Raw genomic sequence first — 16609 nt, 5'->3', positions numbered from 1 at the left:
TGCCCAGCTGCAGCATGTACATGCATTAAACTATCCCCTCCCCATGAACAGACCACTGACCTCTTAGAGGATCCAGATGAGCAAGAAAATCACCTGTTCAAAAATAGGTCTTTTATTTTTATGTAAAAAGAGTAAATAAAAATGGACTCTTTTTCTGCTCAGGTTCTGACGGTCAGCAGCTGCTGGCCCCATTGCCTGCATGTATCTCTAGCACTGGAGGGGACAGAAGTCAGACAGTTAAGACAAAAGCAGGGCATGAGGCTAAGAGAAGTATTACAGAATCTCTGCAGAGATGAAGCTCAGAACAAAGCAGCCTGGATCCTTCCTTCCCCATTAAAAGGGGCTAAAATCCTGGCTCAGCACTACCCCTGTGACAGACAGACCTCCCACTCCCAGCAAACCACCCCAGATAAGGAAATTAGGACAAGTCTTTCTGAAACCACTCAAGCTCCACACACAGTGCCCCTTGCAGAGGTGCCTCTGGCCAAGCTTTTCCTTATGAGGACTCTGGTCCTAACAGCCCTTTAGAAAAGCATACTGGCCAGCTGCCCTCTGGTCACTTCTGCCCTCCAGCAGCATCCCCACTTCTAGCCTTCACAGCATATTAGACATCAAAACCAGGGAAGGCAACTGAAAGCACTGCAGTCTCATTCCAATAACTGGGTACAGAAGAGCCAAGAGCCAGCAAGAAGTACACACTGACAAAGTCACTGGGACACTGGGTCTGGGGATCAGCCAACAACTAGCAAGTAGGTCCCCGCATTATAAAGCAAAACGCAGGAATTTCATGTTCTAATCCTTTTATGATAAAGTTTAAAAAAGTACCAAATATCTGGGTGGACTATTTGATTTCATCTAGCTGAGAGTCAAGCCAGGCATATGGCCAGGTTAAAACAAATAAGAGCCCTTCAAATAACCAATTTAACTGTCCCCACTCAAATGGGCCATGAGAAAATGCCAGTCCTCCAGACACCAACGCATTCTGCAACTGTCAGGTAACAGCTCCAACCTTGGAAGAAAATGAAGAAAGAAGCAGGACAAGAGGGAGGAGAAACATTATTCCTCCCTCTCAAGGTAAAAACAGAGACACCAAGTAAGAGCCAGGAGCTAGAGCTTCCCTGAAGATACCACTTCTACTGGCATCATGGTGTTCAGCTTCAGAGAGCAATCCAGCGCAGGGGCAGTCAGGCACCCCGCTCCTCTGACAGTCCTTAAAACAGGATGAGGAGGGGTATCTGAGCAGGGCAGATCCTGGGAAAACACACCTGCTCACTGATATACACAGCAGAAAAGGAACTTGGAACTTGCTAGCTCCTCTGCCATACAGCCAGTCCACTTTTTCTCAAGGCATCAGACTCCTCCCCTCCCTACTGACAAGGTCGAAGTCGCCTGGTTTGAACAGATCCAGTTGCTTACTCTGAGCTCTGTTCTACCTCCTTTTGTTTCTTCTTCTTCTTCTTCTTGGTGCTGGTCTCAGTGGTCTGTGGAAAGGTTGGAGAGGTCAGGAAGGAATCAAAAGAGGAACCCCTCACTGCTCACTTCAGGAGGAACAGCCCCACCCGACACAGCGCAGGCTCCCCAGGGCTGCAACCCTCCCTCACCACCATACAAGCACCCAGGCATACTGACCGAATGCCAGCACCATCCTCCCACCAGGGCCCGTTACAGGGCACCAGAGCACAGAGGTGGCCTGGCAGGAACATGTAACCCAGCAACTGTCCCAGGGCTCACCCCATCCCTGCCCCACTGCAGATCCATTCCCGCAAGCCTCACCCACCTAATCTCCCACAGCCCTCAACCAGTTCAGTTTACAAATGCACCTATACAGACATACTCCTCTGCCTGCAGGGAGCTTGGCACTTTAGGAACATGCACAGCAGGATGTCGATGTGTTTATCCTGGACGTATTAGGGAGAGACAGCAACCTCTCCCATGTTTGGGCCATACGATGGCAGCACCCACTTACATACCAATTCTATTTGCTCTCCCCCACTCTCAGTTGCCTCTTTGGCCTTCTTCTCTTTCTTCTTCTTTTTCTTTTCCTTTTTGCTGAGCTCCTCTGGCGGTGGGGTGGCAGGGGACGGTGGGGTCATAGCCTCCTCACTTTCACTCTCTGACTCTCGCTTCCTCTGTTAGAAGAACACATTGTCAGGCATGCCATCTTCCAAAGGAACTCAAGCGATGGGAAAACTGTTTGCAAGCCCACTGCAACTATTTTGCCTGATTCAATCAACCTTTGCAGTTAACAGTGGATTGAGTAGGAGGGTGAGCTACAGACTGCCAGTGGTCCCCCTCCAGCATATGCTAGCTAGGATTTGCTTCTGCTAGAATTGCACCGTGTATTTTTCAGTGTTTCCTATACTCCAAATGCTCCAGAGTTTGAAACACTGCTGTACCTGGTCCAACTGCATGCACAAATCCTGACTTAGATCATGGTACAAGCCCTGAATTAAGGAACTTTAGATGCTACTCTTGCATGGACATTTCTGCAACTGTCTGTAGTCTCCAGAAAGTTTTCTGGCACAATATACCTACATTCTGGCTCCATAAAACATATTTCCTTGGATGTTGCAGCTTGTAGTCCACAAGTCAGAGCTCCTCATTCTCAAACTGTGCTACAGGACTCGTACCCAAAGTACAGCATCCCACAAACACCCAGGGGTAAGGCCCTGTACAGGTCAACCTACAGTGAGCTCATGGGCCACTCACGCACGACACACATCAGGGCACTAGGCTCCCAGAACATGAAACACCTTCCCCCTCTAAACACACCAACTGAAGCAGCACACAATACAGCACGCAATACCAACAGCCTAAAGGAACAGGCGCATATCTGCTCTTCATCAGGGATAAACCAACCTTGCAGGCATTGAACACTAACAATACTCACTTTGGGAGCTCTGTCCAGCTCTGAAACAACTCGGGGAATGGCAGCTGCCTCTTTCTTGGAAGCATCCCTGAAAGAGAAGATCCCCATGCTGAGCAGGACAGCCGCTGCCTCACGCTGCTCCGTACAAGTGCAAAGCCTTGGTTCTCCTCACAAGGGCTCCATAACCTGTGCCAGGCTCTGGGTGGGAGGCTCGTGTGGGGAAGATCTGCAGCCTGCACCAGGGCCAGCTGGGCAGGCCAACAGCAAGGCCTCCCCCATTTAATTTAGCAGACTGACTCCCTCTAAAACCACAAGCACAGGCTAGAAAGGGATAACTGTCTGCTCAAGTCCTTTCCTTCCAGTGCTGCCCATTAGCAACACATTCCCTGGGACTGCAAGAAATGTCACCACATCCCACAGGTCCAGGCAGCCAACAGCCTTGGGCCAGGCCTAACATGCTCCAAGCACAAACGGCAGCACTCAGCCCAGCCCTTGCTGCACAGGGCTCCCCCTCTGCTCGCCATGCAGGAGTTGCACACCCTGAACCCACCTGTAATCAACATATTCCTTCTTCCAGGAATCTGGTGTGCTCTCATTAGGCTTTCCATGCTTGTCCAGCAGACCCTTCTGGATCATCATCTTCTTTTGACTGGCCTGAGAGCAATGTATAACAAGTCAGACTGCAGCTCCAGAAAGAAGAAATCCTTCCTGAGGCTTCAGCCACTGCCTAAGAGAAGGGTAATCCAGGAACAAACGAACAACTACAGCATTACTAATGTAACACTTCCCCAAGGACCTTCTAACAAATCACACAAAATATCCCCTACACAGCAGCCTACAAATCTTATAGACAGGAGGCATCTTCATCAGTAAATAAGGGCTAATTTGTGGGGGAAGTAACAGCAGCAGAATAAAATGACTCTGCACATCATGGTGCTCAAGATCTTTGACTGGGTTTCTCCCGTTTAATGACCTGCCACATTTCAGCTGAACCACTACAGCTGCAAATGCAAGGCTTTGCTAAAGACTCCAAGATGCTTCAGCTGGCCCACATTTGCTGAGAGATAGATGTGCAGGCATCTCCACAGCTTTCTGCATTTCACTGGAACCAGTACTGGAATAAGCCACAGCAATCTGACAGAGTTTTAAAGTCTGAGCTGCATCACTCGCCACAGTGAAACACTGCTCTGGCTGCAGCTAAGCTAGCACTGATGACCTGCCGAGTTCCATGACTATCATATGCTTGAGATGGAAGAGGAACCCAACAATGGGTGTTCCCACTGCTCCTGTCCTTCAGGTACAATTTAGTGTCTCACAAGGCAGCTTGCATTTGGCAGTTGCACCTGAAGGAAAAGCAGCTCCTTGCCCAGCCCCTCCAGAGCCATCAGTATGGGGTGATAGATAAAGGTCATCTTTGCGCAGAGCGCTAATGCCATCCACTTCACATCATTTGGCTCTTTACCAGACAAGGGCTGGTGCTGTAGAGAGGTGAGAAGCCCATGCCTGAGCACCAGCAGCAGCCCCAGCTGGGCCTTGGGTAGAGCTGCCCAGGCTTCACTGGGAGGAAAAACCTTGCTCCCACTAGCACTGGGAAGCACCACCATCAACACTCTCGGAGGGCACAGCAGAAGGCCCTGGAGCAGACTGGGGTGCAGCTCTACTCGAGGGGCCTGGAGTCCCATACCCCAACAGCTGAGCTCCCACTGCCACCCGGGGACCGACCACACCCCCACACTGCTCACCTTGGGACCAAGACCCCATTTGCGGGGATACGTGTCTCTCTCCATGATCACTCTCTTGATCTTCGCCACAACGCCATGGTCGCAGGTAGAAATGACTGCTGTGGTCATCAAGGCAATGGCTGCAGAAGTAGGCAGAGTTTATTAACTGTTTAACAGCAGAACTGCGACAGCAATGCAAGAACCTGCTGCATTCAGCCTGTTCTTCCTCTGTCAGGACAAAGGAGCAACACCCCCACCACCAGTGCCACACTTCACCCAAAAACCTCACTGAAGTTCTGGGCTAACACTTCAGAGAGCTGCCCTGCTCAAAGGCAGCAAGTCATAGATCAACCACTCTATCAGCACAGGCCTCTGGCTTACACCAGAATACTAGTTCTGGATCAGTGAACCCAGAAAGACCAACCATTTCCCAGAGCAGCACCAACACCACCACTGGATGGGGAAGAGCTCCACAAGCAGCTGCCGGAGCACTTCCAGGCAGCTCAGGGAACCATGCTACTATAGAGAGGAGCAGTGCTGCTCCTTTGTCAGCTCCCAAAACCTTACAGAGCCAAACTGGAGACCAATCCTACCACTATGTTATGTTTTTCTTGCCAGTTCCCCAAGATGACCAGAGCATAGGCAGTACAAACAGGGTGGAATGGCTGGGCTGTTTTACACCTCCAAGGCCCCTCAGTCCCATGGGTCTGGACAGAGCATGAGGCCGTGCAGCACTGAGCACCATGACAGAACATCTGTACAGTATGTCAGTGCCTGCCACCCACACAGCTTCTTTGAGGACTCTGGTTGGAACCAAGCACCCTTTCCAGTCACTTCCCAGAAGCTGGTAGTTGCCTGAGTCCTTTTACACTGATCTGCTCAGGAAGTGAGATGTGCCAGGTGGCAGTATGTGATCAGACATCATCCCGCATCTCGGTGAGGACGGAGCTCCCCTTGAAGAGGGGCTCCAACCCTGCCAGCACCACTACACTCCTGCAGGCAGCCAGCCACACACCACAGCAGCCCCCAGTAGGACACTGGGAGACTGGAGGGTCTCTGGAGGCTGCACAGCACCCAGACCCTAGAACAGGAATCTGGGCGCTGCAGGAGGGCAGCACCACTGCACTCAGAGAATGGATAAACTGTGTCATCACCTCACAAACAGAGCACACCTGAGTATCATGCAGCTGAAGCCAGGCTGAGGAACTCTTCACACCTTGCCAAGGACTGATGCAGCCACTGTTTCTTAACATCCTGCCCAACACCAGCTGCCTTGGACCACACTAACCCACAGTCCCCATCAAGAAGCACTATTCAAAGCTTCTGTGCATGGGGACTCATTTGTTGTGCATTCCCTGCAAGACAGCCTGTTACTTCTCCAGTTAGCTGGGGACAAGAACAAGGAGTTCCATACCTAGGCAGATAGCTTCTCCTTTTGTGGTGATGACAACAATTTCCTGATGAAGCTCAATACCATCTTCATACCTCAGGACACCAGGAAGCATGATCTTGGCCCCATAGCAAATGGCATTAACCTGAAAATTTAGGGAACAGCAGGGCTCATAGCAGTTTGAGAAAAAAAAAAGGCAAGAAGTGTCTCTAATATTTTAGCTTCCCATTGCCATTACTGTCCCAATAATAACATACCCATGTATTTATTTCTTATTGACCACTATATGAAACTTGGGGGCTTTGGAAAAAGCAAGCAAAGCACCTATCACAGCAAACCTATGAGGCAGATCTCTTACAACCATATCAGCATCCTCCTGAAGGGAGGAGAGCAGCTTCTCTGACACTCAATTCTTGGCTCTCACATCTTACTGCTCATCTGGCAGTGGCCCATACTCAGCCCTACACAGCTCACAACCAGGACAGTGCTGGACACCATGTGGATCCTGATCCCCCATTTATTGTATCAGCTGTACAAGTTTGGAGGACACTGCAGTCTCTGGCTGTCACCTGGCACTACCTCAGGAACTCACCGCACTGTCTTTCATGACTAGCCGCTTGTGTGAAGTCAGCAGTTTCTCCAATGGCAGGATAACTCTTCGCAGGTAGCTGTCATCCTTGTTGTTGTCATACTGCCACTGTGCATCCAGTACATCATGCATAGTCACCATGTTGTCCTGCAAAAACACAATCCCTCTAAATTCTCCTACCAGCCACCAGCTCAAACTACACACAAGAAAACAGCCAAAGTCCAACAGCAAATAGTGTGCTGAAAGGGAGTGAAAAACAGATGCCTGAGACGCATTAAAGAACAACCCGAAAGAGGCAAGAATACTGTCCATCAACAGATTGAGGACAGCCTGACTTGTACTACCACAGACTTTAATCTTCCTAATCCCAGACAGCACTTGCATCTAGTGCATAAGGTCTGTCCACATGCAACTTCAAAACATGACCAAATATCTGGGACAGTTCTAGGCAAATATTAGCAAACAGAAGTCTAAATTAACCAGTTCTTCCATCTGTGCCATCAAATAAATTCTCAAAGCAGTTGTAAGCACCCAACACCTGGAATTCAGAAATGACTACCAGTGATTACAGCTGTGGAAAGAGCACAGATGTGTGGGGAAGCACTTGCACTCTGATACTCCTACTTTGCAAGGAAAGAAATTAGTTCTGGAGTTTGGACAGGCAGCAGGATCCAGCTGTGACCAGACCGAAAAGATTGTTCAAGATCACAGAAGACTACATCTCCCAGGCTCATTTCGATGAAGCACGTTCCCTGCATCGTGCCCTGACACCAAGCAGTTGCAGATTGCTAAGCAGACAGCTCATGTGCCTGAACTCATGGCATGTGCGTGGTTTGTTGGCTGAGAAACACAGGTGACATAAAACAAGCTTTCAGTCACCACGGTGCACTTCCCAGTCACTCACTGTTCCAAAGCTTAATTACCAGAACAGGGACAACACTCTGAACTGAACTCAACACTTTGGTTACAGACCATCTATGGCCAGAACTCCCATGTTCTCGGGGCTATTCACCAAACTCCTCCCAGCTGCCAGGAACCTACACCTTCTCCTAATACTGTAAACCTAGTGCAGTTCCAAGGAACTCTTGGAACTCTGACAATGTAAAATTTGCTCGTTAGTTAGAGCTACCACTCTACCTTCTCCCCCAGGATGCCCGAGCGCACTCTGCGGAGCTCTTGCATCTGGCCGCCCACACCAAGCAGCAAACCAAGGTGAACACAGAGTGTTCGGATATATGTGCCTGCTTCGCAGCTCACCCAGAAGATACCTGAAATGCAAGACAGGACAGAAAAGTATTCAAATACGTATCTAGGAACAAACCACATCTATACGCTCCCCGAGAGAAGCTGTATGTCCAACCCTTCACAGAGCCATCAGCCTGGGGTGATAGATGAAGGTCATCTTTGCACTGAGTGCTAATGCAATCTAACGAACATCATTTGGCTCTTCAATGAAGGATGCAGCAGTACAAAAAATAGATGGAATTTGCTTCTCAGCACACCAAAATAAAGTATGAGGCCGTTACTGCTTGATGGTGATGAGAATTCAGGTCTTAAGACATCTGCCAAGAATAGGAAGCAGTCCATTTCACAGGAAATTTTATTAGCTGTTAGCTTAATAGCAATAAGGCAGGAAAGCCTTGTTTTACCTAATCTTCTCTCAGGATCATACTCCACCAGCTTGCTCTCATAGATGGTTCTGACTCTCAGTTGTCGTTTGACAGCAGCAATGAGCGGTGGTCGCTGAAACAGCGCGCCTGTCAGAGTCTCTATTGCCTGAGGGCAGAAGCAGAATAAGTAACAGCTCACACCTGTGTCCTAATGTAGGAGCACCTTGAGGTCTCCAGCAACTACAACCACTTCCATGAGTAAGAAACCACACGGTTCATCATAATTTGGTGATGTCATGTTTAATAGTTGACGATGTGGTCAAAATGCCACTCCAGCTGCCACCAAGCACAGCTGGGCTTTTTCATCAGGTGGCAGTATGTGATCAGACATCATCCCGCATCTCGGTGAGGACGGAGCTCCCCTTGAAGAGGGGCTCCAACCCTGCCAGCACCACTACACTCCTGCAGGCAGCCAGCCACACACCACAGCAGCCCCCAGTAGGACACCGGGAGACTGGAGAGTCTCTGGAGGCTGCACCGCACCCAGACCCTAGAACAGGAATCTGGGCGCTGCGGGAGGGCAGCACCACTGCACTCAGAGAATGGATAAACTGTGTCATCACCTCACACACAGAGCACACCTGAGCTCCACTCCTACCCTCTCATCTCCCACTGGTGCTGAACACTTTGGATGTGAAGTACCAGCATGGCTAAGAGCATGCAGAGACTTACCCTGGCAAGCTGAGCCTCACTTTCAATTGCATTGTGCAGCCGAACAATTCCCACATACTCTTTGCCTGAAAGAACGACAAGAGCAGTCAGGAGTGGCCACTTGCATTTTATGTTGACCTAAAGGTCCACACTGCTTCAGAGCCACACATCCACAGAACCCTGAAATTTTCACAACCACCTCTCCTAGGAAGCGCAGACAGTTTATTATGGAGTGGATTATTCTTCCAACAAAACACATCTAAGCTACGTTTATTTCTTCACCAAGTTTTACTTCACTGGATTGATAGAAGCTGAGGCCGTAAGTTCAGTTAGTACATGAAACCAGCCTGTCAGAAGTGTTTTCACTGACTTAAACAAGCACAAAGCCATAGAGAAGCAATAAAAAAAAACCAAACCAAACCAAAACAAAACTTGTGACAGCATGGATGTACCCTCACTGGCTTGGAGTGAGAAGGATAAGCCACCCCTAAGGTGAAGGCACTGAAGACCAAGGGTAGCCCTTTGAAAGACTGGAAATCTCCATTTTGTCTCCAAGAGAACTCCACACCTCCCCAGTCACTTAGACCATCAATGGTCCTGGGCAATAAACATACCTGCGCTCTGCTGAGATTTGACCAGTCGTGTTGCCCTCTCAATACACACAATGAGGCACCCAGTCACCTTAGGATCCAGAGTGCCACTGTGTCCAGTCTTCTCTACTCGAAGGATGCGTCGGATCCATGCAACCACCTCATGGGAAGATGGGTTGGAAGGTTTGTCGAGGTTAATAAAACCAGATCTATAGTGCAAGATGAGAGTAGGAACTAAGCATCAGGGCAAAGACAAGGGCGCAAAAACTTTTGACAGTATTTGTCATGGTCGCAAAGAAAATGTATTTCTATACAGCCAAATTAGTGATAAGCTCTCAGTGAGCACACGCTGAGCTGCTGAGCACGCAGCAGGTGATATATTCCACAGTCAAAGAACTCTGACCTGCTCAGACCGCTCATCACTACTCTGCACTTAAACCAAACGCTACAAGCAAACACCAAGCAGTCTCAATGCCTAGCAGACCAAAGGACTTTCCATAAGATCCTGGAGAATCTCTCAAGTGTTTGTGTATGTCTGTCCACAGACCAGCCACAACCCCAGAACAAGGCAAACGTTACAGGAAGTAACCAGTGGGTCCTATTTAGAAATTTTCTGGTTAGTAGCAAGGCACCAAGTCAAGCAGAAGGGTACAAGGGGAATCCAGAACAGAAAACGTTTTGTAGCTCTTAATTGTGAAAGAAAAATAAACCACTCTGGCCCTTATTGCACTCACCTAACATAGTCAGAAATCTCTCTCTTCAGGGGATTAGCACCGGAAGAAAGAGGTGTGTAGTGTGCTGTCATCACATTTAACTTGTCAAAGTTCTACAAAATCCAAGCAAAAGTTACAAGTGTTCTTGAGCTCACCCTGGTTTCAGCATTGCTTTGCCCCAATACACCTCCCCAGTTACATAATGCCTGATTTGTATGTTTAAGAGAAAGAGCCCCTTCCAAAATGAAACTGATCCAACAATGAAACCACAACAGTGTTTTACAGAAAGAGAAGGAAACAGAAGTCCTGCACTGACATAGATGGGAAAGCAGCAGAATACCAACCTTTACAATGCAGGATAAATCCAGTGTGCCCCAGAAACTCAGCACAAGCAACTCAGAAGTCTACACAGACCACAGGCCACTGTCAGACCGAAATAAATAGCTGAAGAACTCTGGTGGGGTCTTTACAGGAGACGGTAAGCTTAGAAAGCGGGCATGCAAGCGATAGTGCTGGGCAAACTTTCTAACAGGATTTTTGCACGCAGAGGGTGCGTTTGAGTGTCCCGCATGCTGTTTCTTAGCGGGAAGGTTACACAGAGGAGGAGCTGTGCATCTGCACGGGCCTGCACCGAGAGAGGAGAACGGGGCGGGAGCGGGGATGGGCCGCGAGGGTGGCTGCAGCCCGCGGTACCTTCAGCAGCAAGGGCCACTGCGACGTGTCCAGCTGGGCCACCCGGGACTCGGGCTTGATGAGGAACTCCTCCGTGTGCTGGATGTCCTGCGGGCGGGTGGAGCGGCCGGAGGTCAGAGAAAGGAAACCGGGCGGCCCGCGCGCCCACGTGGGCGGCGGAGCGCTCCCGCCACGCGTGGCGGCCACGCTGCCGCCGGTGACGGCGGGGAGGAAGCCCTTTCGGCCACGCTGCGAGACGCGGCTGCTCCCAGCGCTACCCACGGGCCGTCCCACGCCGCCGCCGCCGCGCACCGGGCGGGGGAACCCCCCCTCCCCCGCCCCCCCGGGCGCGGCCCCGCGCTCACCGCTACATCCTCATCGGGGAGCGGCCGCTTCTCCTTCTTCCGCCGCTTCTTCACGCTGGAACCTGCGGGAGCGACACGCTGAGCGGCCCCGGCCCGGGAGGGAACCCGCAGCCCCGGGCCCGCCGCCGACCCTCCCCCACGTGGCGCCGCGGCGGCCCCGAGCCCCAAGCGGGGCCCGACCCACCGGGGCTCCGCCACCCACGCCACCCGCCCGCGCACACCGGGGCAATGAGCCACCCCGGCGGTTCCCGCCGCTGCGCACCGTCCCCGTCCGCCATGGCCGCTCCGCGTGCCGCCGCCGCCGCGCAGGGACCGGAAGGGCCGCCCCTTCCCGCCCAGCCCCCCCGCGTGACCGCTTCCCGCCCAGCCTCGCGCGGGCCGGGGCCGCCCCCTGCCCGCACCCGCGGGAACCGCCCGCCAGGCCCCGCCCCCTCCCGGTTCACCACCCTCCGCGGCGCGGCACCGGCGGGCACGCCGTTACTTCGCTCAGGGCGGCCGGGCAAACCGACGACGCAAAGCGGAGTTTCCTTCCTCGGCGGCGGGTGACCGGCAGCCGCCGGGCCCGGGCCCTGTCGGGGCTCTCACAGCCCAGCTCGTACCTCGCGTGGTGAAGAGCTCGCTCGCATCGCCAGTTTCTCTGACTTCTCTAATTGTTCCCCGAGGTAAATTAGAAGTAATGTGTAAACATGGCACCGCGCGGGCTACGTGACAACTGCCTGTCTGCGTTGGGTCTGCTGGTGGTGGGTTTTTGGTAATGTGGAAGGGGCTACAGTGGTGGCCCCTGGCAGAAGCTTCTCCAAGCAGTACCCTCCTCTGGCCAGGGCCGAATCAATTAGTGGCAGTGGCCACGCCTCAGCAATAACATATTTAAGGGGAACCTGGAAAGGAGCTCTGAAGGAGACACCTATGCAGCGAGGTCACTGGAAGAAAGGGGGCGAAGTTAATTGGAGCCGAGACTCCCCTACAGCCCCTGGTGAGAGGGCAGGCTGTCCCACTCCCACCCACGAGGCAGAAGCCCACCTGCAGCCCATGGAGTATCCCACGCCAGAGCAGGCGGCTGCACCTGGAAGAGGCTGGGACTCCCTGGGAAGAGTCTGGCACTGAGAGGATGGCAACACGTGGCAGGGAGCCATGCCGGAGCAGTTTGGGAAGAGGCTGCAGTCCATGGGAAGGACTCACATCAGAGAAAGCTCAACCATATCCCCTGGGCTCCCAGGGTGATGGGTGCAACACCTAAGACTGCAGGAGCAGGAAGAACATTTCAGAGACACACCCCCACCCCAGCTGCAGGGCAAGATTAGGGATCACATCAGAAACCAGACCGCAGCCGGCTTATTAAGGACCAGGTGGGCACTGCCTTGAACTGCCCTCTCTGCTTCGGGACTACACCTCCTCAAGCACACCCACACAGCAAGTAGTTCACTACGACACACAAGAAAGGAGTAGATCGCTTTTGCTGCTCAATTGTTACTCGCTTCTGTTACAGAACTCGCGTGAAAAATAAATAGTGGTGCCAAGGAGGCGCTGACACAGACCGTGGCTCGAGCAACGAGTCCCAGACCGGTCCCGCGGGAGCGCGGCGTGGCCCGTCCGTGCCGGCAGCAGCAGTGCTCAGAGGCCCTGCCCGGCGGGACTGAGCATCTCCTGCAGCACCAGGTGCAGCAGGTGGTTCTGCTCGGCGCTCAGCAGCGGCCAGAGCTCGGCCTGCAGCGCCTTCAGCGCCTCCGCGTCCTTCTCCTGGCACGCCAGCACGGCCGACTGCAGCAGCAGGAAGAGCTCGGCCGGCAGGTAGCTCGCCGCCGGCGGCAGCCCGCCGCCCGCCCCGGGGCCGCCGCCGGGCCCCGGCGCCGCGCCGCCCTCCGGCGCCTCCCAGCAGTACTGCTCCAGCGTCCGGGCGTGCTCGGGCAGCAGCTTGGCGGGCGGCGGCTGCAGCAGCAGCAGCAGCAGCACCCGCGACACCTCGCAGCGCGCCAGCAAGTCCAGGAAAGCGCCGCCGGGCGCGGCCCCGCCGGCCCCGGCCCCGGCCAGCGCCTGCGCCCGCGTCAGCGCCGCCAAGGCGCCGGCGTAGTCGCGGCCCAGCAGCAGGCAGGAGGCGCGCTCGGCCAGGCAGCGCAGCGCCTCCAGGGGCAGCCGCGCCGCCGCCAGCAGCTCGGCCGCCCGCTGCAGGGGCGCGGCGGCGCGGGCGGGCCGGCCCAGGTCGCGCAGGGCTGCCGCCAGCTCCAGGCACAGCCCGGCCGCCAGCGCCGGCTGCCCCCGCTCCAGGTGCAGGCGGGCGGCGAAGGCGCCGCAGCTCTGCGCCGCCGCCGCGTGTTCGCCGAAGCCGCCGCGCAGCCCCAGGCGCTGCCGCAGGTCCCGCTCCTGGCGCAGGAAGAGCCGCGCCGCCTCGGCCAGCGCGGCCGCCTCGGCGGGGCCGTGGAAGAGGCTCTGGGCGCAGCGCGCCACAGCCAGCTGGCACCAGGCCGCGTAGGGGAGGCTCTCCTGGGCGCGCAGCTCCCGCGCCAGCGCCGCGAACTGCTCCGCCGCCTCCGCCACGTTCGGCTTGCGCAGGAACCGCCGCCGCAGCTTGGCCGACACCAGCCGGTACCGCGACAGGAAGTCGCCGTCCCCGCCGAGCCCCGGCCCGGAGCCGCCAGCCCCGCCGGGCCCGGAGCCGGAGCCGCCCGCCGCCGACAGCATGGCGCGCCGCACGGAACTGGCGCTCCGCACCGCGCCGCCTCGGCGTGCCGCCGGCCAATCGGCGCCCGCGCCGGGGTCACGCGGGCGGTGAAGCAGCGGAGCGGTAGTGTGGGCGTGGCCGCGGCGGGGCGGTGCCGGCGAGCGCGGGAGGTGCAACCCTGCCCGAACCCCGCCCCCTGCCCGGATATAGCCACGCCCCCCTGGCGGGCGGGGCGCTGGCGAGCTCCGGCGTTTGGCGGCAATAGCCACGCCCCCCTCCGCGGAACGCGGAGGTGCAAGAGCGCGCGTGGAAAACTGATCGTATGTTCCATTTCAAGAACGATTCCATCAGTCACCGGCCCTGCTGTCACCTGTGTAGGCCGATACACCATCAGACCACACGTGGCGTTATAAACGGTTGCTTTAGAACTTCAAGGCTCTGTCACGTGATTTAGGAACAGCTCCTGAAGCCCTGGTTACTGAACTTGTTCTCGGGATGGGGATTATCCTCATGGTCTAGTGGTTTATTTAGTTCATGGATAAAAAGTCTTCTACCTTGTGGTCATGCTTCTGGTAGCCTGCTGCGCTTTCACTTGTGTTCAGAATTGCTGACAGAATGTGCTTATGAAACCTCTACAAATTCTCAAAGAGCCCTCATGGAAGGCCAACTAAAGATGGGCAGGGATGCCCAAAAATAACCCAGAGGGAGGACTGTTATGGAAGAAATGTGATGAAGTGTATTCTCTCTGAATAGTTTCATTTAGCATTAGTAGCTCAGCACTAGTAGCTGAAGTAGTTGAAGCCTCAGGCCACAAGAGCTGACTCAGAGTAAATTTTCAATAAAACTAACACTGCTGAATTAGCTGAATCCGGCAGATACGAGCAGAATGAAGAAGTTAAGGACCAAGGACACAATTCCAAAAGAATGAAGTAGCTTCAGAAGAAAGCCAGCCTAGTGACAGTGAAAACCAGTGAGAAATCAAGAGACCAACAACCAGAATTAAGTGACTGGACTTGGGAATTGGGTGATGGGTGGTACAGGTGTAATTGAGGGCCATGATCTCCAGAGGCACGCAGTTCCCACTGTAACCTGAGAACTAATAAGAGATGAATCAGAAACCTTCACTCAGACTTTGCATTTTCAGTGGCATCCTAGGGTGGGACCCTGTTACAGTGTCTAGTGTGCATAAATCCGTAACTGTGGCCTGGCTATATTTTCTGTAGAACAGCTGGTAACCTAAAGAACTGAGACTGCAAGTTGGCAAATCCACTACAGCTGAGGGTAATTAGGAATTTAATTAATGGTGGAGGTGGAGAAGGCTGAGTTATTGGAATGCACTATTTGCTCAGTTCTCTTCAGCTGCTGTTCCTGCCTGCTATTGGCCATTTCTACCTCTTGCTTTCTGCTTATTGGGACCTCTTCCAGTATTTAGGTGAAGAAGGCTAGTCTTTAGATCAGAAAAGAAAATAACCTGTTGTCTTTGGTGTACCCAGCTATTGCCTACAGGCCTAGCCAAATTTCTGCAATGTTAAGATGCAATCTCAAGAAGAGGATGCTTTATTCTGGAAGCCAGAGACACCCTGACGTTCCCCAAATAATTGTGTGTCACATAAATAAAGAGCAATTCTAGTACACCCAGCTAATGGTAAATGAAACAAATGCTTGCAGCAAACACTCCCCAGAGACCCTGCAGAACGCTGAGGCTTTGGGAGAGAAAGCAATCCCATTTGCACACCTGGGAGAGAAGACAGAGCAAGAGGCAATTCTGGTACAACAGTGGGATTACGTGTACTTCTGATTTTAATATTTGGGTCTAGAGACAGCAGGTTTTTTCAAGTGTTTTTCAGGTTCCACACTTAAGTTCCTGGGAACCTGCAGTTTTCCCAGCTAAAATGCAAACATTAATTCCTACAATATTTAAGAAGAGTTAATTACCACAAAGAGGTTTTTGTCTAGATAAAATTAGAGCTGATAAATGCTTAATTCAGAATTTGATGCCATTTTATAGTTGTTAGCTACGGATGTGCCATGCCCTGAAACAAAAATAAAAATCCATGCATCAAAAGTACTTCTGACCCTCTCCCTTTCAATTAAAATAGATGAAACTTATTAGGATATTATGTGATGGTTATCAAAAAAAAGTGACTCTTCTACTGTAACTTTTTAGAGGCTAGAGCGGCAGCTGTGAAGACTTAATTCCCAGACAAGGGATGTTTCTGAAATGCCTAGACTATCTGAAATCTGAATATTTAAAAAACACATACAAGTAATTTTTGGTCACTGACAAGAACCTTCCTCGAGGCACCAGGCCTGATAGTGAACATAACTACAATTGCCATTTGCGCCGGCAAAACCAAGCAGACAAGCTGTGCTGTACAGCCTTGCCTACCAGCAGGGCCCTGGGAGAGGCTCTGGGGTCTGTGTGTGGGGTGTCCTGGGGCAGTCCCCTCCTCCCACAGTCCCAGGGGCTACAAAGCCGCTCTTTGGCAGAATTCACCACGACACTTAAATCCTGGGACAGAGCGGATCGGAGCCTGGTTGCACCCACTTGCTGCTCTCTTCGTTTCAGGTGCCTAAATGGGCAGAGACCGTTTGGGGTGAGTTGTGGTGACACTGACAGATGCCACCTCCCTTGGGTGCCCCCCCACCCTGCGTGGCTGCCGGCATCCCCTGCAGCGTTCCCTGAGGAGCTGCCTGGACACCGTGCAGTTCTGCACGCACAG

General features: G+C 53.2%; 2 protein-coding genes and 5 non-coding genes across 9 annotated transcripts; all 7 read right to left on the bottom strand.

The window, feature by feature from the left end:
• Positions 1 to 91: 91 nt before the first annotated feature.
• Positions 92 to 11565, bottom strand: DKC1 (dyskerin pseudouridine synthase 1). 3 transcript variants are annotated; one of them, XM_042807211.1, is made up of 15 exons: positions 11493 to 11565; positions 11231 to 11292; positions 10887 to 10973; positions 10215 to 10306; positions 9505 to 9689; positions 8912 to 8976; positions 8219 to 8345; positions 7707 to 7837; positions 6573 to 6716; positions 6005 to 6125; positions 4612 to 4730; positions 3420 to 3523; positions 2891 to 2957; positions 1971 to 2129; positions 92 to 1481 (listed from the first exon to the last, which is right to left on the bottom strand). In XM_042807211.1, exons 1-15 carry the CDS (start codon positions 11506 to 11508, stop codon positions 1413 to 1415), a joined length of 1548 nt encoding a protein of 515 aa, XP_042663145.1. In that variant the 5' UTR covers positions 11509 to 11565; the 3' UTR covers positions 92 to 1412. The 3 variants fall into 3 exon arrangements, with proteins under 3 accessions (XP_042663145.1, XP_042663146.1, XP_032851892.1); XM_042807212.1 differs by having other exon boundaries at positions 11452 to 11524; XM_032996001.2 differs by lacking the exons at positions 11231 to 11292; positions 11493 to 11565 and adding an exon at positions 10538 to 10616.
• Positions 4249 to 4324, bottom strand: LOC116962431. Its single transcript, XR_004407598.1, has one exon. It is a non-coding gene; the product is annotated as a small nucleolar RNA SNORD83 (small nucleolar RNA).
• LOC116962436 lies at positions 5501 to 5749 on the bottom strand. The gene has a single exon (XR_004407603.2). It is a non-coding gene; the product is annotated as a small nucleolar RNA SNORD17 (small nucleolar RNA).
• On the bottom strand, positions 7401 to 7533 carry LOC116962435. The gene has a single exon (XR_004407602.2). It is a non-coding gene; the product is annotated as a small nucleolar RNA SNORA36 family (small nucleolar RNA).
• On the bottom strand, positions 7939 to 8014 carry LOC116962433. Its single transcript, XR_004407600.1, has one exon. It is a non-coding gene; the product is annotated as a small nucleolar RNA SNORD83 (small nucleolar RNA).
• LOC116962432 lies at positions 8559 to 8807 on the bottom strand. The gene has a single exon (XR_004407599.1). It is a non-coding gene; the product is annotated as a small nucleolar RNA SNORD17 (small nucleolar RNA).
• Positions 11566 to 12673: 1108 nt separating the features above from the next.
• On the bottom strand, positions 12674 to 13917 carry LOC122154851 (40-kDa huntingtin-associated protein-like). The gene has a single exon (XM_042807528.1). The coding sequence runs from the start codon at positions 13904 to 13906 to the stop codon at positions 12842 to 12844; it is 1065 nt and encodes a 354-aa protein (XP_042663462.1). The 5' UTR covers positions 13907 to 13917; the 3' UTR covers positions 12674 to 12841.
• Positions 13918 to 16609: the final 2692 nt, after the last annotated feature.

The sequence above is a fragment of the Tyto alba genome, unplaced genomic scaffold, assembly GCF_018691265.1.
Source record: "Tyto alba isolate M040663 unplaced genomic scaffold, T.alba_DEE_v4.0 Super-Scaffold_5, whole genome shotgun sequence".
NCBI lineage: Eukaryota > Metazoa > Chordata > Aves > Strigiformes > Tytonidae > Tyto > Tyto alba.
Note: the sequence above shows the minus strand (reverse complement) of the source record. Positions and strands in the feature narration are given on the sequence as shown.

Bases quoted from the DNA above. Each gene is read 5' to 3' on its own strand.
- DKC1 (XM_042807211.1), bottom strand. The intron at 6,126-6,572 runs GTGAGTTCCTGA...CTAAATTTTCAG, and splicing joins TAGTCATGAAAGACAGTGCG to GTTAATGCCATTTGCTATGG. The intron at 4,731-6,004 runs GTATGGAACTCC...CTACTTCTGCAG, and splicing joins AGGAGAAGCTATCTGCCTAG to CCATTGCCTTGATGACCACA.
- LOC122154851 (XM_042807528.1), bottom strand. From the start codon at position 13,906: ATGCTGTCGGCGGCGGGCGGCTCCGGCTCCGGGCCCGGCGGGGCTGGC.